This window comes from Malus sylvestris, chromosome 11 (genome assembly GCF_916048215.2).
Source record: "Malus sylvestris chromosome 11, drMalSylv7.2, whole genome shotgun sequence".
NCBI classification, from domain to species: domain Eukaryota; kingdom Viridiplantae; phylum Streptophyta; class Magnoliopsida; order Rosales; family Rosaceae; genus Malus; species Malus sylvestris.
In genome coordinates this window covers 28,645,278-28,667,915 of record NC_062270.1, presented here as the reverse complement: position 1 = coordinate 28,667,915, position 22,638 = coordinate 28,645,278, and the positions used below count along the sequence as shown (strand labels likewise).

Sequence of the window (22,638 nt, the reverse complement as noted above, 5' to 3'; positions counted from 1 at the left end):
TTATAAGCATCCCACAATCAAAAGTTTACGAGTTAATACCTAGATGGAGTTGGAGAACTAGGGTAATAGGGTAATGGTATAGATATACTTTTGTGATTATACAGAAGGCATTTTAATAAACTAAAACTTCCCCAACTTTGTTTTTACATGGTATGTTATTAATGGTGGGTGTGGGATATATAGGATACCAAGGGAAATAATGCACAAAGTTCCCACAACACTACTCTACAGCTTGGAAGGAATGGCAGGTTTGGACTCGGAAAAGCTTCTAAAACTGCAGTCCCAAGATGGCTCTTTCATGACGTCGCCGGCATCCACTGCCTTTGCCCTCATGCAGACCAGAGATCCAAGTTCCATGGCTTATTTGGCCAAGGTCGTTCACAAGTTCAACGGCCGAGGTTCTTCTTCTCCTCTTTTTAATAATAATAAAAAAAAAAACCCATCCATTTTAACTGCATGCATGCCGTTTGTTCAAATTACCCTTATTAAACTACTTGTTGAAAGAGGTTTTAAAATCTTCATCCCTTATTTATATATATGCAGTTGATATGTTTACTAGTTTTCTTCTTCCTTTTCAGTCCCTAATGTGTACCCAGTCGACTTGTTCGAACATGTATGGGCTGTGGATCGACTGCAGCGCTTAGGAATCTCTAGATATTTCGAGCCACAACTCAAGGAATGTATTCATTACGTAAATAGGTATGCTTGATAACTCATGTCCAAGTGTTTTTTTAAGTGTGATTCCCTCACTAATAATATTTGCATCCCTGGAATGCACATATTCCACCATTTGCAAGTATCTTCACCGCATAAATTTCATAGTCGGAACTGTTCAATTTTGTTAATCTTCATTTCTGATACCTTGGTACTTGCACCTACTTTGGATGACTAAATAATCTCCGATTCGAATGATTCTTATGGTGAGATGATCTTCAAATGAAGATTAAAAATTTGAACGGTTCCTATTATGAAGTTGATATGATGAAGATATGTTATTTGCAAATAGTGGAATATGTGCATTCCCCTCTTTGGGGGATGCAAGTGTTATTCTTCTCTCACCATCAAATAGCCTCAAATGTTATTCTTCCCTCACCATCAAATAGCCCACAGCTTTCAGCCCATTCTGGATTACACCCGGGAGCTTTTCTCTCGTGTGCATATGTGTTGTCCGCATGGCATGGGCTGCGCATGTCCCAATTTCATTAATACATACAGCGACTCGAACGACGTAAACATGATATTGCAAATGAATATCAACATCATATTAACAATGTGAGAGAGTATAAACCCAACCATACAAACGCCATATTACAATGACAAAATTGATCTACATTCCTAACAATATATAGAGGGACGAATGACAAACACGACTATGTAAAGTTGTTTTTTTTAATTTTATTACAAACGATATTACTACTGTAATTTACAATGAGAAGATGAGTAAAATTTGAACCCGGAACCCAATAATTTGAAGAAGAAAACTTTGTAGACATCAAAATTTCGGTGAAATAAATGTTGACCAATGCATAAAAATTTCAACATGCCGAGGCATATATGTCATGTGCCACGTATCGCACAAATTGTACATATAGTGTGTGACTCAACAAAATCAAACGAGTCATGAAGATGGACACGTGTCAACACTTGGCATAAAGGAATTATTTGGTTCTAATTTTATATTCAAAACCAAGCCTTGAAAATTTTTATAAATAGGAGGCCAAGGCATTCATTTTGGGGGGACCAATTCACTCATTCATTCTCTACACCCAAATTGGAGGAGAATTCACTCCACACATAAAAAAAAACCCTTGAAGCTTTGAAACTCTAAAGCTTTCAAGCATCCAACCTCCCAATTCATTCATTCTTCATTCTTCGCCAACACTTTTGAAGAATCAATAAGCACCGCTACACATGCCGGTTCTTCCTTTGCTACAAGCCAAATCCTTGAGGCAACCATTCATCCAACATCAAGTCATTGCGACCCCTGGATCAACAACCCCTACATCACAAGAATCAACAAGCACCACTACACGTGCTGATTCTTCCTTCACCGCAAGCCAAATCCTTAAGGCAATCGTTCATCAAAGATCAAGTCATCGCGACCCTTGGATCAACACATCAACACATCTACACCTTACGGAGATTGAATCAGATGATCAAATTGTAAAAGAGATTGTAATCCCAAATTCATTAATACAAACAAATTTATTTTGTACATGTGATCTTATCTCATTTGTTGCAGGAATCTTCGTGTTTACAAATTTGGCATGCCCGGTGGGGTAATCTCTGCCTCTCATCTTTTTCTCTATCTTCAAACCCATAAGAAACACACATGGAATCAAGAAAGGATCAAGCTGTTCCCGTAACCAACGCGGAGAACAAAAACATCTTTGCCATAAGGGGTGGCACTTTGGGCGTCACAACCCGAAGCAAGACAAGAGCTCTATTTGTCGTGCCTTCCACCCCTACACCAATTCTATCGGAGGAGCAAGAGCAATGAGGCACGAGCCCATGATCACCCTGGCCTTGCTAAGGGCGCCAAGGGAGGAAAGCCCGAAGAGATAGTCTAAGTCGTTGATTTCCGATGCCGACTCAAGCAGTAGCTCGTATCCCGTATCCATGCAAGTCATGCCTACTGGTGCGACCTCAATCGAGGAGCAGCTGGCTCAAATGAATGAAGGAATTGCAAGGCTAATAAGGACCATGGAGGAAAATGACTTGTAAATTGTCGCACTCGTCAACTGACTGGATGTGCAGCATGACGAAAAAGCTGACCACAACCTAAAGGTTGATCTACAAAAGAAGGAAATCGACGAGGATGAGGAACCTTTGATAGAAAAATTCAAGGAGAAGCCATACCAAGCAATGATGCTCATTGAATCTCTCTTTATCCAGCAGCTGCAAAAGATGATCACTAGCACAATCAAGGTGCAGTATGAAGGAAGCTCACACGACTCCATGATGTACTAAAAAAGCCATACTCCAAGAAGATTGACACCTTGAGGATGCTAAGGGGTTATCAGCCGCCAAAATTCATGCAATTCGACGGAAAGGGCAATCCTAAGCAACATATTGCCCATTTCATTGAAACCTGCAACAATGTTGAGATGGAGGGTGACTACCTCGTTAAGTAGTTCATGCGCTCGTTAAAAGGTAATGCCTTTGATTAGTACACTGACCTCGAGCCCAAGTCTATCAACAGCTGGGATCAGCTAGAAAGGGAATTCTTCAACTGCTTCTACAGCACCTGCCGCACTGTAAACATGCCGGAGTTGACAAGTACGAAGCAATGGAATATTGAACCTGTCGTCAATTGCATCAATAGATGGCGTTCATTAAGTCTAGATTACAAAGATCGGCTTTTTGAAACCTCTACCATTGAGATGTGTGTTGAAGGCATGCACTAGGGGCTACATTACATCCTTCAAAGCATAAAGCCGAAAACATTTGAGGAGTTGGCAACTCGTTCCCATGACATGGAGCTGAGTATAGCCAATCATGGGAAGAAGGAGCCGATCATCGACTTTAAGAAGGACAAGGTGTCTGATCCAAAGGTGGACAATCATGGGAAGAAGCTCACCAAATAAACTTTTACCATCAACATTACCCCCCATTAAGACATCCTATGCGCCAGTCAAGAGAGATAAAGAGAGGTGAGCCTTCTCGCACCCAAGACAGGTACAAAAACACCTTGAGGGAGCTGGAGCAAAAGACGTACCCTTTTCTTAACTTAGACATGGCTGTAATGCTAGACAATTTGCTGGAAAATAGGTGATTGAGTTACCAAAATGCAAGCGCCCTGAAAAGATGAAATGCGTTAATGATCCCAGATACTGCCAGTACCATCGTATCATAAGTCATCCTATTGGCAAGTGCTTCGTCCCCAAAGAGCTTATCATAAAGCTGGCCCAACAAGGGCGAATCGTACTTGACCTAGAAGACACAGTCGCAACATACACTACTATGATCATGTTTGGTTCATTCGATCTTGTGCCTCTCTAAATAACGCCTGACCACTCCTGTCAATGCTAAAGCTACACGACATCTTCTGCACAACCATCGCTGAGGGCAACTGACCAAAATGCATTCACCAATGATGAAGAATGATGGACATTGGTGAACTTATGGAGAAAGCACCATCGCCACAACAGTAGAAAGCCCAAAATAAACATAAAAGTTGCTAAGCCAACTTACAATGGGGAACTTATGGAGCAAGAGCTATGTATTCTCGTCTCCTTGCACGAGTACTTCTCGAAGAACTTCTTCCAATAGTGCACTACCGTTGCTTGTCACATGGTTGAAGTAGAGATAAAAGAGCCCTCAAAAGGCAAAGCTATCACTACCGAGGAAGAGAAGACCTTCATGCCCAAAAAATGCCTGCCAACATACTTTAGCATTGGGGAAGCACTACTATTGCCTAATGAGATGCGAAAAGCACTAACAATGGTCTTTGCGAGTCCTGACGACCACGAAGTAAAAGAAAGCAAGGATGAAGACTTAAAGCTACGACCACAAGAATATGCCACATGCTGTGCCGCCCATAATGCAATCAACTTCACTGACAAAGACTTGCTGCTATGGTCAAAGCCTCACAATCATCCTCTTTTCATCTCTGGTACGTAAGAGAGAACAAAATCAACCTCATGCTTGTGGATAGTGGATTGGCCATAAACATCATGCCAAAGTCAACAATGACCACAATCGGCATCAAGATGGATGAACTATCACAAAGCCGCCTCCTAAGCCAAGGTTTTAACCAATGAGGACAAAGAGTAATGGGCATGGATCCACGAGAATGGAGTAGTGTCATCCACCCTTTATTAATGCTTAAAATTCTACCAAGAAGGAGTAAAGGTGATACAAGGCAACGCCAAGCCATTCACCAAAGCCGAATCACACTTCATGGACGCCAAGTTCTACAGGGATGAAGATATGGTGCATGAAGCTCTTAAAAAAAAGATCAAATCCACATGCAAAGCCGCTCCTAGAAAGTATGAATGGCAATCCCTGCCCAAGAAGCAAGAAGGGGAAACCGTGCCATCTTCAAGCCGCTCCTAGAAAGTAAGAGTGGCAATCCATGCCCAAAAAACCAAGAAGGGGAAACCGTGCCATCTTCAAGCAAAAATGATGATGAGCTTGCTAAACCTACAACAACCAAAGCGAGTAGGACGTCCTCAAAATAACCGAACACACCCGTCTTCCGATACATCCCAATGTTAAGAAGAAAGAATGGTCAATCTCCCTTCGAAACTGGAATAAGCAAAGTCGACACACAGTTGCACAAGGATGATATAAATGTGCTCAAGACAAATGCAGTTTTACCTCTGACACAGCTAGGCGACGTTAAGGTTTCAAAACTACCACAAAGCTTCGTAAAACCCCCGCCAAAAGGGGGTAGAACCAAGCTCTCTTCCAACCAAAGGACCGAAGAAAGTTTCGACCCAAACGCTTACAACTCATGTCAAAGGCTGGGTACACTTTCGTTTCTTCTTCAAATCTTGTAAAGAAAGTTTCAAACACCATTAATGACAAAGAATGTAACTTCACCGAGACTCAAAAGAATTTGAAGGAGCATGGTTACGGAGTTGACAACAACAAAGCTGGACTTGACTTCACACCAAATGCACCCATGAAGATTTCAAGCAAAGCAAAAAAGGCTAACGCTCAACACATCAGCGTGAGCATTGAACAAGATCAAGAGGAGCCTAAACCCGCCCCTCGAACGTAAGTCTTTGATAGGTTGAACCTTTCAAAACCCAAAATTTCGGCATTGAACCTTTCAAAACCGAACCTCCGTTTTCTAGAGGCTTAACACGCAACACCCTAAAGCTTTATTTTCAAAAGGTTGTCTAAACCTAAGAAACAAAGCAACATGGCTAGCTCTCCTCCACGACGGTCAGCTTTGGAAAGACTTGAAGAAATCGAAAAGCCTTCTAAAAAGAGGAAGAAAAACTTGATGGTCTAGTAGAAAAAGACAATGTTGAAAACTCGATTCCTTCAAGGATGAAGTGCCAAGCAATCTTGGAGGTTGACACAAAAGGACCACTGAAGGTAAGGAGGTGCACCATCATCCATACTAGCCAATCTTAACATCAACAAGCCCAAGAGAACAGCACAGAAGAGGAGGTCCAAGACGTCTTCCACATCACGACCCAAAAAGACAACAAAGCCAAAATCCCCAAGGAAGACGTCAATGCTGTGCCATAACAGCTCGAGGATGAGGGGCAAGCCACGATTGATGATCTCAATGAGCTCAACTTAAGCATAAGCGAGGAACGGAAGCCTATCTTCATAAGTGCACTACTAAGTGCGGACAGACGCAACCACTGGCCACGAAGCACTGTTATTCATGGACATCTTCTCTGGATACACCCAAATTTGCATAGCTCCCGAAGATGAGGAACTAACAGCCTTTCGCACTCTAAAAGGTATCTACTGCTACAAAGTAATGCCCTTTAGTTTGAAAAATGCTAGAGCTATATATCAACGTGCAATGCATAAAATCTTTAATGACATGCTACATAAAAATATAGAATGTTGCGTAAACGATGTAGTTGTCAAGACCAAGAAGAAATCCAATCACTTGAAGGATTTACGAATGGTGTTCGACAAACTACGACACTATAACCTCAAGATGAACTCGTTGAAGTGTGCATTCGGCGTCACTTCTGGGAAGTTTTTTGGCTTCATTGTTAAACACCATGGCATTGAAGTGGACCAATCAAAGATCAAGGCCATTCAAAGCATGCTTGAGCCAATAAACCTACACTAGCTGAAAAGTCTACAAGGACAGCTAGCCTTCATCAGACGCTTCATCTCCAACCTAAATGGATGCTATTAACCCTTCAGTCGACTTATAAAGAAGAACGCTCCATTCATATGGGATGACGCCTGCCACAATGCTTTCAAGAGCATAAAATGGTACCTGGCAAGCCTACCTGTCTTAGGAGCACTATGCCTGGGAAGCCACTTATCCTATACATTGACGTACAAGAGGGTTCTATTGGAGCACTTTTAGTGTAAGAAAATGAAGACCAAAAAGAAAAAGCACTCTACTACCTAAGTAGAACTCTCACTGGCACCGAGCTCAACTACTAATCGATTAAGAAGATGTGCCTTGCCCTAGTCTTTGTCGTCTAAAAGTTAAGACACTACATGCATGCTTACACCATCCATTTGGTTGCTAAAGCTGACTTGGTCAAATACATCATGTCCAAACCAGTTTTGACAGGGCAACTAGCTAAATGGGCGTTGCTTCTCAATTAGTATGAGATCATTTACGTCCTGGCTAAAGCCGTCAAGGGATAAGCACTAGCAGACTTCCTTGTCTAACGAGGAGGTGTTATACGTCGACATCTTCTCGATATGGACGACGTTCTTCGACGGATACACACGAGCCGACGGAGCAACGGTAGGAGTAGTATTCATGTCGCCACAAAGACAAGTACTACCCTATTTATTCCGACTAAGCGAGATATGCTCCAACAACATCGTTGAGTACCAAGCATTGATCATCAGACTCCAAATGGCGATTAACATGGAGATCACAACCCTAGAGTATATGGCGACTCCAAGCTCATAATCAATCAACTCTTGATTGAATATGAAGTGAGGAAAGATGATCTTGTCCCATACTTCCTGCTAGCAACTCAATTGCTACCAAAGTTCGAGGTCATTACACTAGAACATGTACCAAGAAAAGAAAATCAAATGGCAGACGTTTTCACTAACTTAACCTTGAGTATGGCACTAGGAGAAGACGAAGCTGTAGAAGTGCCAGTTAGCCAAAGATGGGATGATACAAACGTCATCTCAATATTTTTAGTTGACATTGAAGAGTGAAGGCAGCCGTTGATCGACTATTTGGAGCATGGAAAGTTTCTAGACAATCCTAGACATCGCTCTGAAATATGTTGACAAACACCTCGCTTCCTAATCTACAAAGAAACACTCTACCGACATTCTTTTGAAGGAGTAGTTCTGAGATGCCTAGGTGAGGAATGAGGCAATCAAGCCATGGAAGAAACACACTTAGGTGTATACGGGGTCATCAATCTGGACCAAAGCTACATTTCCAGCTCAAGAGAATGGGTTATTACTGGCTAAGCATGGTGAAATATTACATGGAGTATGCCAAAAGGTGCCAAGCTTGCTAATTCCACGCCAACTTCATACATCAACCGCCTGAACCATTACACTACAGTTGCTTCATGGCTGTTTGATGCATGGGGGGACGTTGTAAAACCAATCACACTAAAGTCATCTGCATGAGAAGCCTACATCCTAGCCATAACAAATTATTTTTCCAAGTGGGCTGAAGTCGTACCCCTAAAGGAAGTTAAGAAGGAAATTGTCGTCCGTTTCATCAAAGAGCATATCATCAACCAATATGGTCTGCCTCACTACATCATTATCGACAACAGAAAACAATTCTCCAATCGACTCATGGGCGAGCTCTGTGAGAAATTCAAATTCAAGCAGCACAAGTCTTCCATGTATTATGCTCCGGCCAACGGTCTTGCCGAAGCATTCAACAAAACATTGTGCAACCTCCTCAAGAAGGTGATAGGTAAAACAAAGAGAGATTGGCACAAAAGAATAAGTGAAGCACTTTGGGCATATAGGACGACACATAGGACTTTGACCCAAACTACACCTTATTCTCTCATATATAGCGTGGAAGCTGTTCTACCGCTCGAAAGTCAAATCCCCTCACTAAGGATGGCTATACAAGAAGGCTTGACTGAAGAGGAAAATGCAAAGCCACAACTTTAAGAGTTGGAAGCACTTGACAAACTAAGGCTCGAAGCTCAACAACACTTGGAATGCTACCAAGCACGGCTATCCAAGACATCCAACAAGAAGGTTCGCCCAAGGTTTTTACAAACTAGAGATCTTGTCTTGGCATTACGAAGGCCCATCATTAAAACTCACAAAATAAAAAGAAAGTTCACATCAAAGTGGGATGAACCTTACGTAATACAAGAGGTCTACACCAATGGTGCCTACTTAATCATGGCAGAATACGGCTTAAAGATTGGCCCCATCAATGACAAGTTCTTAAAGAGTTATTACCCCTAAACCAAACAAGCAATGCTCATTGTCTGTACAAGCCTAAAAGGCGACACCAAATGCTTCTGGTTTGCAAGAGCATAAATTGTGTATGGCACCACAAGAAAAAAAAAAAAAAAACCATATTTGAACTATGTCATGACTTGATCCTTCCTCAACCGAGGGTACATAGGCAACTTGAAAGTATAGCAACATCATCAACAAAAACACAAACATTTTGAAGAATAGAGAGCAAATTCAAAATGTGAATACTTTATTTCTTTAAAAGAAGGATTTGGCTGCAAAGCCTTATTACAAAAATGAGCAAAAGAAAGAAGACTTAAAGTACAAAAAAAAAAAAAAAAATAGAACACATTACTTGAGAGCTATGTCCCTAAAACTACGGCAATGATCCTCAAGCAGGCCTTCCAAAGTCTTCAAGGTCTCCACATCGATGGGCAACTCCATAGCCATGCCCTTCTCTTGCTCTAGGCGTGAAATCTCCTTTTGATATTGAGAAAGTGTAGCTTCCTGCTCTGAGAGAACACCTTCAAGTCGTGATGCATCGATTTCCAACTGCTCTCGTTCTCGCACCAACGCTTCTAGACGCACTTAGATGGAAACTAAAGAAGTCTCTGTGATTGATAACCTTCCGAAGGAGCCTACTGAGAAGATCGAACTTGGGCAATTGATAAGTCTATTACTGCAAGTTGTTGAGCTCCAACCTCTAGACTCAATTTCTTTGAGGAAATGCAAGGAAGAATATTCAGTTTAGGTGTCCAAAAGTTCGGCAATCTTGACTCTCAAGAGCAAGGAATCAACGTTAAGGTTGTCAATTGCAGAAACAAACTTTGACAAGTCCTCATTGAGCAACGCAAGGTCCTCCAATGGGCACTTTGAAATCCCCTTCTCAATATGGCTCTTGATATCTATGGATGCGCGAAGGTTGATGGGATGGATAAGATGCTCTGTGCCACTAAGGTTCGGCCTTCTCAAAGAGATCTCTGAGCTAGTTGGCAAAGGTGTTGGACGTATGACGGGCCCTTGCATACATTCACCTACACATAGAAAACTTGAGCTTGGTGGATTTAGAACAAGCTTTGCACTAAGCAGATCCCCAATCTCCCTATTTGTAAGTGAATTACCTCCAAACATCATCTCCGTATAGGAATGAACGCCCGCATTCACCAAATCAAAAGAACAAAAAGGCCCAGCCTAAAGAAGACAAAGAAAGGTGTTAGAAATAAAAGCTAAAACAATTAAAGCAGAAGAAATCATAAGAAAGAAAGAAATACATACATCTTTCTCAAGTGACACACGACCATCGAATGGAGGAGGCCTAAACACTTTCTTCTTCTTATGATGAAAATTGATGTCCCTATAAACCTGAGCACCTTTAAGTGGTGGCTTGTTTAAAACTTGTTGACGCTGCTGTAAAACAAGTGCATCTACGTGCAAATCAACTTCATCTTTCACTTCTTCAGAAGCATCTGAATGTTGAGAAGACAATCACGGGTGTTGAGAAGCTAAAGCCACATGTCTATCTTGCAAAAGGAATCACAAAACAACCCTCTCTTGGTGCATCATTGGGTCAATGAGAAGAATTGGTACCACTTGCCATCCCAAAGTTTTCATGATGTACCTTTGACCACCAACTTACATAAGCATGGGTCATTGGATTACTCTTGAACTCGTCATTGGCCGGCAGGGTGATAGAAGCATTTGTACATACACGGGTACAAGACTCCTAATTCATATACACGGTTTACAAGGATTCTAACTAGGCATTTTCCTTCAGCATGCCTGACACATGTTCGACAAAACCAAACTGCCTACTGAAATAGTGAAGACTATACGGTTGAGAAAAACATCGGTCTCCTTGCCGCCAAGAAACATATCCCGAGTGAAGACTCATAAGATAAGACAAGTCTGAGAAATGAAGGTGCGAATTATCTATGAGGCCTCGCTGCTTTGAGCCAATCCTTGCTAGATGGTCCATTCTTAAACCTTCATAGCTTCTAGATAATGCTTGCACCTGCAATTCATCAAGGTTCTTTGTAGAAAGCACACCATAATACTTTGTCATCAAAGGCCTTAACTTGATTGAAGTTGTCGAAGAAGGCCTTGACTTGTCTAAAGTTGACGAGGAACAGTGAGTGCCAAAGTACTCACCCAACCAACCATACACATAGTGGTAGGGAAGTACCATATCACGATCTTCGGTACTCGCTGAGTTCGAAAACTCTGGGACGAATAAAGTTGACGTCATCTTTGGGGAAAACAAATTTACAAAGCCAACAAGCTAAGAAATCGGATAGGTAAGATTCTTCTACATGCTCTGAAACTATGCCAAGTTCGTCAAACACTTTCAATTCGGTAGGGGTATGACACATACCTGAACCAATACCAAAATCGGATCTATAAAGATATCTTCACACCTGGCTTAACGTGAGGCTCATGGTAAAGCTTGTGAGATGCCCAAAACAAATAGCGAGAGCTTGCAGGAAATCCTCTTCTATTGTAATGAGAAAATTCCTCCACGCTGGGAACAACCTCGTTGTAAAACTTACGGATCGTTAATGCTCAAAGAACGCATGAAGAACAGAATGATGGCGATCATAACTAAACAAAAATACGTACATAGCATGATAAATGCCCATGTTAGTAAGCACATCTTTGGATCGACTTAAGACATCTTCAAGCCACTCCCAATACAACTCAGCAAAGATGGCTTCTCCAATAGTTGGCAAAGTTATTCCAAGTCACAGCTCTACTACGGGTGTGATCGCTAAGAGCTCGAACGAAGCCAGTAAATTGTCATGAACATGGTGATAAAGGTGCAAGATAAGAATTCTTGATGTACACACCTTCTTCTTCGTTTTTGGTAGACCAAAATTTGTCACCTCCTAAGATACATTGTCTTTTGCAGGAAGAATAAGCGTCTTAGGGCCAATCAACAGCACATAAAGCTTCAATGTCGTTCCCCTATCTTGCGAATCACCTTCTTTCGCTAGAATGATAATGGTATTGCTCTTAAAACACTTGAAAAATACTATGGCTGCTACCAAAAAAAAATATCAGCCATAAAGCTTAAGCAGCGACAGTAGTAAAGAAAACCAAAATGCTACGCAAACAATTTCTTGAACTGCACGGCAACGTCATCACCAAAGGAAAATTGTGACCAAAAGGCACTACACAGTGTAACCCTGCTGCAGTCTTTTGTACAACACCACACGGTAAAAAAATGACGCTCTACAACAAGCACCAAGCAGCAAAAGACCCAACTCTAGTACCGAGACTCCTTCTTAACCGCAGCAGCAACCTTCTATATCCATGCTCTCTTTCTCTTCCTCCCGGATTATTCACCAAGACCCATAAAGAAAGTTTGGGAAATCTCCCTCTTCCCTGCTCAGCTGATGGCAGCAAGTGTTGATGCAGCGTTAACCGTTGATCAACAGGCACAAGTGGTAGCAATGGGAGCGTTATCCATGAGTCCCAGCAAAGCAAGCCATAAGAAACAAAGACGCCTAGCTTGCACAGTGACTCTTAATCAAGACTCTGCTATACTCATTTACAAGTTTTCTACCATCTTCAACAATCAGCATACAATAGCTTAGGGTTGTTCTTATGCTTCACTATGATCAAATTACCTTAAAAGTCCCTAAATCTGATGCTAACATGGTCTGAGTTGCGGTTGATTGTGCACGCGTTGCCTTAATCTCGACGGTGTACGAGCAGTTAGTACTGGATCCTTGGACTGGCAGAGAAGTGATGAAAGCTATTGCAACGACAGAGTAAGCATGCAGATAAGATGACAGACATGGTTGAAGAGGAAATAGAAATGGTTGGTAGTGCTCAGCGTAGTTCTCCACATTGTTTACAAGCTCAACATCTTCACCTACTTCAAATACCCTATTGTCCACGACATGGATCCCGTCACCCTCTAGCTATTACAACAACAGCAGCTTCTAAGCCCAAATCACCTCCCAAGTCGGCCACTGCTCCAACTCCGTTACTCTACTATGGATCATTCCTCGCAAAGATACGACATGACTCCTTTTTCACAATAGATTCAAGGGAATCTATATGGATAATCCAACCAAAATGCGGACCATATAAATACTTATGGTTTTGGTTGATGAATAGACAAACTGGTCACATATTTATCCATAAACATTACTGCTAAACCTTCTGGCCGATTAAGGGTTCACCACCTTACTTATCCCTTAAGGTTCAGGAGACTGGATAATGTCGGAGAGTTTATATCAACATTTTTCAATAAAGTATTGCATGTATTTTGGGTATATAATTGAACATTGAATTCCCATGTTCACCCCAAAGAGCCTCGCCTAGTGATTATAAAGCGCAATTTAAATGATCGCTCGAATTTTGGTAAACATACTAAGTTTTTTGTTTCTACCTAAGGCTATGCAATCCTTGTACACAGTTATGTTGGTCCGCCTTGAGGCCCATTGTCACCCAACCTATATGACGTTACAGTTGGTTACTTGGTACGTGATAAGAGCATATTTATGCGACTTAGTGGGCTTGTTCTTGTGCATTTATGTTGTTTTTCTTTAGTTATTTTAGTGTTTAAAGTCATTTTCGTGCAATTTCAGGTTTTAGAGACAAAGTATGCAAAGAAGTGCAAAATGGAGCATTTTAGAGCAAAATTGAGCTGGAATGGAGTGTATGCTTATGGAGCACAAGGAATGGACGAGTTTGAAGGTCAAAGGAGCTTAAGAAATGAAGAAATGAAAGTGAAGAACAAAGAATTCAGAATTGGAAACCAAAGTTTCTAAAGTTGGAAGTTTCTATTCTTGGAGGTTTCCATTTTTGAGAGTTTCTATTCTTGGCTTTGGGCTTTTAGATGACCTATCCTTACCCTCTTAGACTTAGGCTGCACCTTCCTAGCCCAATCCCTCTTGGATTCTGACTTGTTAGGCCCTTTCCTTGTGGATTTGGGTTATACAAATCCCTTTCTGAAACTAAGTGGGCCAAAACCCTAATTCCTTGTGGATTTTCACCCTTTGCCGCACCTAAACCCTAGCCCATTGCCTAACCTGATTTCTCTAGGGTTTGTGGTGCCTATATATATGTGTTTTCACTCTATGCTGCATAGACCACCCCCTCCATATTCAGAATTTTCGCCAGAAATCATTCCCTCTCTTTGCCGCAGCCTTCCTTCACCATTCTTCCATATTTTTCTGATTCTTTTTACCCTAGCCGCACACCCCATTAATCCTAAACCATTCCATACCATTCCCTACCCATTCTCCCATACAAATACCACCCAAACCCTACTTTTAGACCAAGTGCCGCAGCAAGGAGGAAAGAAGACTTGTGGATGCACCTGCTGTCCAAGTTGGATCATCTAGGTGTTTTCTTTCTTTGGATTTTAATGTCTAAATTTATGTATCTTTGCTTTGCGAGTATGAGGAACTAAACCCCCCTTGGCTAGGGGGGGATTCGAAACCATGTTTATGCTTGCTATATGATTTGATTACTTCTAATTGCGTTTCATAAGTTGTGGATTCAATTTGCTTATCTATTTGAATTAAACTGATTTGTGTGTGTTGGTTGAGAGTGCACGCTTAATTGTCATGCATAAATCTAATGCTAGAATATAAGGAAATTTCACCTAATCGTTATGAACTTATATTCACAAGTAGTAAAAGTTGTTGATCACAATTGTGTTAAGTAAATTCTTGGCATAAGTTTCATGCGCTTTCATAGTTACGAGTGCCTCATCAATACTTATGATTTCCATTGAACGTAATGATCTTTGATTGTATCTTTATTATGCGCTTTCATATAGAGAACTTTTGAGGAATAATTTGATTGCGATGCGCTTTTTCCGTCCAATTCATTGACATAAGGGAAATCTGAAAGTTAATTTAAGCGGACCTAATTAACTTGGAGTGTTGAGTATTCATGGTTTATTGAATTGCAATTAGAAATCATTTTGTATGCAAGTGTGACATGTGTGGAGAAGAACCCCTTAGCTAGTTTTCCATCACTTCAATTCAACCAAATTCGTTTTAGAATCTATTCAATTTACAAGTTTTGTTTTTGTTTTCAATTTTCATCAAAACCAAATCCCCATTTATTTTGAAGTGTTAGATTAGTTAGAAATCAATTTAGTTTGTGCTTTTAAGTGTCTTGAATCAAGTTTAAACCTATTTTCGTCCAATTTGTGTGTGTGTTCAAAACTGCCCAGAAAGTGTTTTTAAGGCAGTTTTGAGTGTTTATTTGTTGTTTTGAGTCTTTTGCTTTGTTTTGGTGTTTTATAGTTTAGTTTTGCATTCTTTGAGTCTAGTTTAGTGTTTTAAACTTTGTTTTTACGTTTTGAGTCAGTTTTCAAGTGATTTAGCAATCCCTCCTAATCCCCGGCCTAGAACGATCCCTACTTACATACTTTGCTACAATTGATGAAAAGAGGGTTTAATTTGTGTGCTTATATATTTTGCACCAGTACGAACCTAATGATTTTTGTATTTACGTATTTGGGTGAGCATTCCATGTGCCAAGTTGCGCCGCCGCAACGTACCAATATGGGTCCTTAAAGAAGGATGTGTATCTTTTGTCGTTCATGATTCTCCTTCACACTGGCTCTCTTCGAACCCTTGCATGCGATCTCTTTACTGCTCATTTGCGGGTTGTCACTTTAATGAGACAGTTTTGCCGCTGTTAGGGGGAGATAAGAATGTCGACGTTTCTGTAGAACGGCGTGAATTTGCATGGACGTTGCCCACTATGTCTTATCTCGATCCCCATATCGCACATATATGATAAGTGCGATGAATTCTAGCTTTCATAATGTTGCTCCAGATGCATTCCTCTTATCTAGCTAAAGTGACGAGATTATATATCAGCTACAAACATACCTACAAGGATAGACGTACTTAATAGACATCGAGTCAACATCCCTGGAGGGTGTGCCGCCCCTGTTGGACGGTCCGATACACCGACGAATAGCCAATCAATATGTCTTGGCCTAGGGCACAATAGATCATTCTGTTCGTAGGATTCACTTCGCTGGAAGAGGAAGACGTGGCACAACAATGAATCTAAACTCGATTGTTGTCTTAAATCATTTCCATCTCATGAGATTAATCCGGATTTCTCCCGAATCTTAAAGTTCTTGGTCCAGTATACTAGTTTGGATGAGCTAAATGGAATTGAAATAAGATTATCATCGATGATGTTTTCACTTATATGGTAGCTACCGACATGAATGAAAAGCGACGATATCAAATTGTGTTCCGTTGATTAAGTGACAACGTAGAACTGTTTGGACAACTAAAGTTACAATCCAGGTCAAATTCCTTACCAAAATGTGTTTTGGACTTGTCGTTCCTACACTGCCCAAGGTAAACCTATTGTGTTACCAATGGGAAATGAAGCGTTATGAGATGAATGAAATAGTGAGATATGATGCATGCCTTACGGTGCAAGGTTTCTCTCAAAATGTCCTGTGATTGATAGCAACATTATGAAAGGTGGTTAGTGTTTTCTTTACGGGGATATAGATACGGAAATTTACAAGTTCTTGAAGAATTACATGGACTGTTTCAAATAGTTCCAAAACCACAGAACACCCTTTTAACTTGTTTGAGGCGTTCACTTACAATCCGACGGATGTGGTATACCCATCTAAGTGATTATTTGATCAGTCAGGGATATGAATTATGCCCTTGCGTGTTAAACTATGAAGTCTTATTCCAAATTGCTAGAGTTACAGCTTGTGTCGTTAACACGAATCTCACTAAGACTCCGAAAGAGCTTGAGAAAATTGCCTCACACCTGAAGATGGAATTTGAGATGAAAGATCTTAGAAAAACTCGTTTATGCCTTAACCTGAAGTTGAAGCATTGTTTTGACGGTATTTTGGTCTACCAGTCAAACTACACCCCAAATGTGTCGCTTTTGAGTATACCTTTGATCGTCCATACATTATATGAAAATGAGACCCCTGAAAAGGTTATGGAATCTGAAATTTCATATCTAAAGTTCAACGTTGCGCTTTGTTGTACTTAGCTCATTGTATGTAGACAAGATATCTCATTCGCTGTTGATTTTGGTAAAGATGCAGCACTGCGTCTACACGCATCCACTGAATTGGTATTAAAGACGTACCTTGAAGGTACTACAAGGGCAAATCTCAACGCATCTCGAGCAGATCCAACCCCCCTAATCCTCGAAATGATGCTTGCCTTATTTGTTATACTGACGCTGGTTACTTATCAAACTAGCACAAGGCAAAATCCCCAAATGATTATGTCATTACCATTAGGAATATCGCTATATCTTGGAGGTTCACAATATGACCTTAGTTGTGAAATCTTCGAATTGTTCCAAGACTCACCTTACTTCACTATGCCACAAGTAAGACATGGTTAGGAGTTCTTGTTGAGCATATTCGAAGTACTTGCTGTGTTTTCATCCATCGTTGAATCCCAACGACGATCCATGAAGCTTATGCCGCATGTATCAACCCGACCAAGCCATGATATATCAACGAAGTCAACACCAAGACATATTGCGTCTACATCTACATTAGTTAAGCATCAGGAGATTGAAGTCATGCAAGCTGATCCCAGACAACCTTGCCAACCTCTACACGACGTCACTGCTGAAGTCAACCTTCCAAAAGCTTGTCCGAGGAATTGGTATGCCTAACTATCATATGCAATGCTTGTATTTATCATTTGGAAGTTATGTCAAACTCAGGGGGAGTATCCAGAAGTGTCTGTACTATACTTGACCAATCCCTAAACTACCAAACACCGGTCAACGTTATACCGTCAAGGACCCATAAGAGTTTCCCTTCAACCATGAGGCCAATCACAGCGCGACACGTGTCGACATCAGAAGCCAATCATAGCGCGACACGTGTCAACATCGAAAGCCAATCACAACACGACACGTGTCAATGTCAAAACAAAGCTAGAAACTCTCTTATATAAAAGGAAATCATTCTCCCACAATATTTCCTAATGTCATTTGTACTAAATCATTCACTTGTACTCACCAAAGGAGAGCTTGAACCAATGTACTTGTGTAAACCCTTCACCATTAATGAGAACTCCTCTACTCCGTGGACGTAGCCAATCTGGGTGAATCACGTACATCTTGTGTTTGCTTCCCTGTCTCTATCCATTTGCAAACTTATCCACACTAGTGACCGGAGCAATCTAGCGAAGGTCACTAACTTAACACTTTCTGTTGTACCAAAGTCCTCACTGATTTTGAGCATTAACAAGAAGTATACTCACTTGATCTTAATGTACTCTTTTTCCCTACGATTAGGAGCATTTTTCCCACTGGGTTTTTGATACCTAACTAGGTTTTAATGAGACACTCATCTTGGGCTGATCATACCCTTGAAAGCTCTTCTACTTGCGTTTAAAAGATGCATAGTTTTGACTTAATGCAACTTCTCACTTTTCTCCTTAGACTAGGGGTTTTTCTCCCACCTTGGGTTTTACCATAGCGAGGTTTTGCGAGTTTTACTTTTTATGCATTATTCTGTTGATTTGAGACTCGCATTCGCTCATTGTGCCAACGACTTCATCAACTGTACTTCATCACTAAAGACTTGATACACCATTTACTTGAGTATTTACACACTTAAGGGGGAGTGTTGCAGTCCTATTAGAATAAGAATGTGATTATGTAAATCCTAGTGTATCTTGGAATATCTCTTATATTCCTATTATTAGGAGTAGATTACCTATTAAATGTTGTAATCCTAAAGGGAAAGGAATTAACCTTCCCTACTACTATAAATAAAGGCACAATGGGGTGGAATAACACACACCCACAATTACACATCTCTCTTTCTCTCTACCATTGCCGCACCTTCCCTCTCTTTATGGCCTCTATAATTGTTCAGTAAATTATGCCTACAACATAAACAAATATATTCAAAAATGATTAATAAGTTTTTCGTTTTTAAAAAAATGACATATAATTACTTGTAAATAATTTAATGTTCAAATAATGACATGGAGAAAAGTCAAGAGACCTTCATAAAAAATGAAAGAGGAATAAGGTTTCAATTAATGAAAAAAAAAATGAGAGATGAGAACCCAATTTATCATAAACAATTAACAAATAGAAAAATACAAAAATACAAAAATTATGATGACTCATATGCTTACTTTTCGAGCTTTATATTTCTCATGGCATAAATCTCATTCAACACAGGACAGTCATCAGGTACCTCCAGGTTTAAACTCCGAGCTAATTCAAGAATTGAAGGAAAAGCAACTTCAAACCCGAACGGCATGTGCACAGCATTCTCGTTCCTAAGATTACTTATGTTCTTGAAATATGCCATTCCTACAATAAGAATATGGTCACAGTTAAACAATTAAACGTTATTCTTCAGTTGATTAGTGATCTGTCGAGATCACATGGCGGGAATTAAACATTGTGAAGTTGGTCAAAACGAGTATAGTTTGTACCGTATTACCATTTTCGCATTTGCCAGGATGAACGTTCCACGATTTGAGTGCTACTACACAAGCAATGGTGTTGATGATGCGATCAGGAGCAGTGAAACTTTCACTATCTCCCCAAGAACCATCTGGCAGCTGATTGTTGGCAATCCAATCGAGGCTGAATGGAAACTGGGGCAGGCCACTTCCCTCACCCTCAATATCTTCCACTAAAGCTAGCCACCCATGCGGTGTCGTATGCCGAGATTGATATCTCCCCGTCCTCCATCGAAACCAACGTTGATCTAATGGATTCAACATGTTCCTTGATCTTATTAATCGATTGAAAATCCTATAGAAAAAAAAAATCAGAAAAGATGAAATTGTAAGAAAGTTAAAATAGTACTGAAAATAGAAGTATATATAGAGTAGGTACTATACCATAGGAGCTGCTTCATCTCCTTCTATGTCATCCTTCACACTCTCGTGCCACTTCAGAATATTTTGTAACACGAGATCTGCATTTGTATGTTACCGTGAGTAAAAGAAGTATATGTAAAATAAGAATGAAAGTAAAATAATATAGAAAAATGACCTTGAGTTCGGGGTTTTGAAACCGTACTGCATTTGGAGCGAAAAACTCTTTTGTCTTTAGCCCGGAACAGCCAAACACCTAGAAAGGGTAGTGCAGTCAAATTAATTACTGGTATCTAGTGTTAAAAGTTAGTGTGAATTTGATAACCGTAAGGTAAATAAGTTTTGAAAAGACCAGAATTAATGCTGATTAATGGAAGAGCCTAGCTAAGAGAATCTCTCTTAAACCAAATCGAGCTAACATAGATTACCAAAATTAAATTAAGAAGATATATTTATATCTGCATGCAACCTTCTTGACGCTGAAAATTAAGATCGTAAGTGTCCATGTTTGGATGTGGAATTTATTATATCTTCAGTAGTTTTTGTCGACAACGATCCACAACAGAAAGAAAAAACTTGAACAAGGCTTCTTGAATTTTCTTAAAAAAGAAACAGGAAAGAAATTGAAAAGAAAAGCAAGATCCACGACCTTGGAAGTGCGCCATGGATGGAGATAAATAGTAAAAAATAACTGAAAGGGACTTACGCGGTGATTGATTAATAATGGAAAGAGAAGAGGAGGTGGTTCGTAGAAGAGCTGAGGGTGAAGAGAGAAAAGGCTGGGCGGAATTAGAAGACATGATTGTGGTTTGTTGCGTGGAAGAAGCAGCAGGATTGTTAGAACCGAAGAGATCGCAAGAGCTCTGCAATGCAAAGTTTGAAAGCACGCGTATAACTTGGGAGAATTCTTATTGAACGAAACAACTGTTGTGGCTAATAAAAAGTCTTACATTGAAACTAAAAGAGAGAATAACAGCCCACGATTTTACAGGTCCTATAATCGTGGTATATGACTACGTCAAAACAGAAAAACATGCTTGTCCCTCAAGTATAGGGATTATTGAACTCTACGTGACTAACAACCCTAAAAACAAGGAACCCTAGCAATAATGGCTAGGAGTTCCAACAACTTCAACATCCTCCCTTAAACTGAATACCATAGACATTCAGTTTACTCCCGGATATTTGCAGACACCAAGTAAACCTTGCATCTTCAAAAATGCATCAAGCTTCAATGGTTTTGTTAGGATATCTGCAATCTATTCTTGAGTAGAACATTGCACCAGCTCCACTACTCTACTTTTGACATGATCTCAAAGAAAATGAAACCTTACATCTATATGCTTGCTACGGCCATGCATTATAGGATTCTTTTAGAGTTTGATCTCTGAAACAAACATTATCACAATACACCACGGTTGGACTACTTTGTACCTAATTGAGACTCTTCAAGATTCTTCTTAACCACACGACTTAGCATGCACTTAATGATTCTGCTATGAATTCTGCTTCAGTGGTGGATAATGTAACAACTGGCCATTTCTTTAAAGACCAAGAAACAGCACCTAACTTCATTATAAACACATAACCTGAGGTGCTCTTCCTATCATCCTGATCACTAGCGTAGTTGCTGTTCGTATACCCAATAAGCTTCTCAGCTCCTCTCTTCTTGTAGAACGTCCTCAAATCAATTGTCCCATTTACGTACCTTAGAGCCCTTTTTGCTGCCTGCAAGTGAGACTCAGTAGGACATTCCATGTATCTACTAATCAAACTGACAATAAACATTAAGTCGGGATGTGTCGCTATTAAATACATGAGGAACCATCTACTTGTAAACAGTTCCATCAACTTCGACTCCTTCTTCATCCTTTCTGAGTTTAAAACCAGGGACCACGGGATTGAGCACTGAGTTGCACTGATCCATGTTAAATCTCTCCAAAACCTCTTCAGTATACTTTCGTTGACTGATAAAAATCCCATCTGATCTTTGTATCATTTCAATACCAAGGAAATATCTCATCTTTCCAAGGTCAGTCATGATGAACTCAACCATCATAGACTTTTTAAATTGTTCGAACATTGCTTTATCATTGCCAGTAAAAATGAGATCGTCAACATAAAGACACACTATTAAAATTTTACCTCCATCTGCTATCTTAATGAACAAGGGATGCTCAGAAGGACATTTGTTGAAGCTTTCCTTGATGAAGTATGACTCTATACAGCTTTACCAGGCTCGGGAAGCTTGTTTGAGTCCGTATAATGCCTTTTTGAGTCGATACGCGTTAGATTCATGCCCCTTATGTTCATATCCTGGTGGCCGATCGACAAACACCTCTTCATTAATCTCCCCATGCAGAAAATGCAGATTTGACATCAAGTTGGTATATCACCCAATATTTTTTAGCAGCAAAGGAAATGATAATTTGAATGGTGTCCAAACGAGCCACTAGTGAAAATACTTGTGTATAATCAATCCCATATTATTGACATTATCCCTTAGCAACTAGTCGAGCTTTGTACTTGTCCACTTCCCCATTCTCATTGAGTTTTATCTTAAACACCCACTTTACTCCAATGGTTTTTCCTCCTGATGGCAGCTCCATTAGTTCCCACGTATTGTTCTTCTCTATGGCTTTAATCTCTTGATCCATGGCTTGCCTCCATTTTTTAGATTTCACAGCTTCTTCGAAAGTCATGGGATCTTGATTAGTGAATAAAG

The 22,638-nt window shown here is 40.2% G+C and overlaps 1 protein-coding gene across 4 annotated transcripts; it reads right to left on the bottom strand.

Annotated features, from left to right (window-relative positions):
* Positions 1-797: 797 nt before the first annotated feature.
* Positions 798-20,813, bottom strand: LOC126591453 ((-)-kolavenyl diphosphate synthase TPS28, chloroplastic-like). 4 transcript variants are annotated; one of them, XM_050257139.1, is made up of 6 exons: positions 20,620-20,813; positions 20,092-20,169; positions 19,938-20,014; positions 19,532-19,848; positions 19,218-19,398; positions 798-1,182 (listed from the first exon to the last, which is right to left on the bottom strand). In XM_050257139.1, exons 3-6 carry the CDS (start codon positions 19,952-19,954, stop codon positions 1,062-1,064), a joined length of 636 nt encoding a protein of 211 aa, XP_050113096.1. In that variant the 5' UTR covers positions 19,955-20,014; positions 20,092-20,169; positions 20,620-20,813; the 3' UTR covers positions 798-1,061. The 4 variants fall into 4 exon arrangements, with proteins under 4 accessions (XP_050113096.1, XP_050113098.1, XP_050113097.1 ...); XM_050257141.1 differs by having other exon boundaries at positions 20,119-20,169; XM_050257140.1 differs by lacking the exon at positions 20,620-20,813 and adding an exon at positions 20,383-20,519.
* Between the last annotated feature and the right edge of the window lie 1,825 nt (positions 20,814-22,638).

Excerpts from the sequence above, each read along its gene's own strand:
- LOC126591453 (XM_050257139.1), bottom strand. Across the intron at positions 19,399-19,531 it reads TCCTGGCAAATGCGAAAATG|GAATGGCATATTTCAAGAAC; the intron begins GTAATACGGTAC and ends TTCTTATTGTAG. Across the intron at positions 1,183-19,217 it reads AGAAATATAAAGCTCGAAAA|CCCATGCCATGCGGACAACA; the intron begins GTAAGCATATGA and ends GGACATGCGCAG.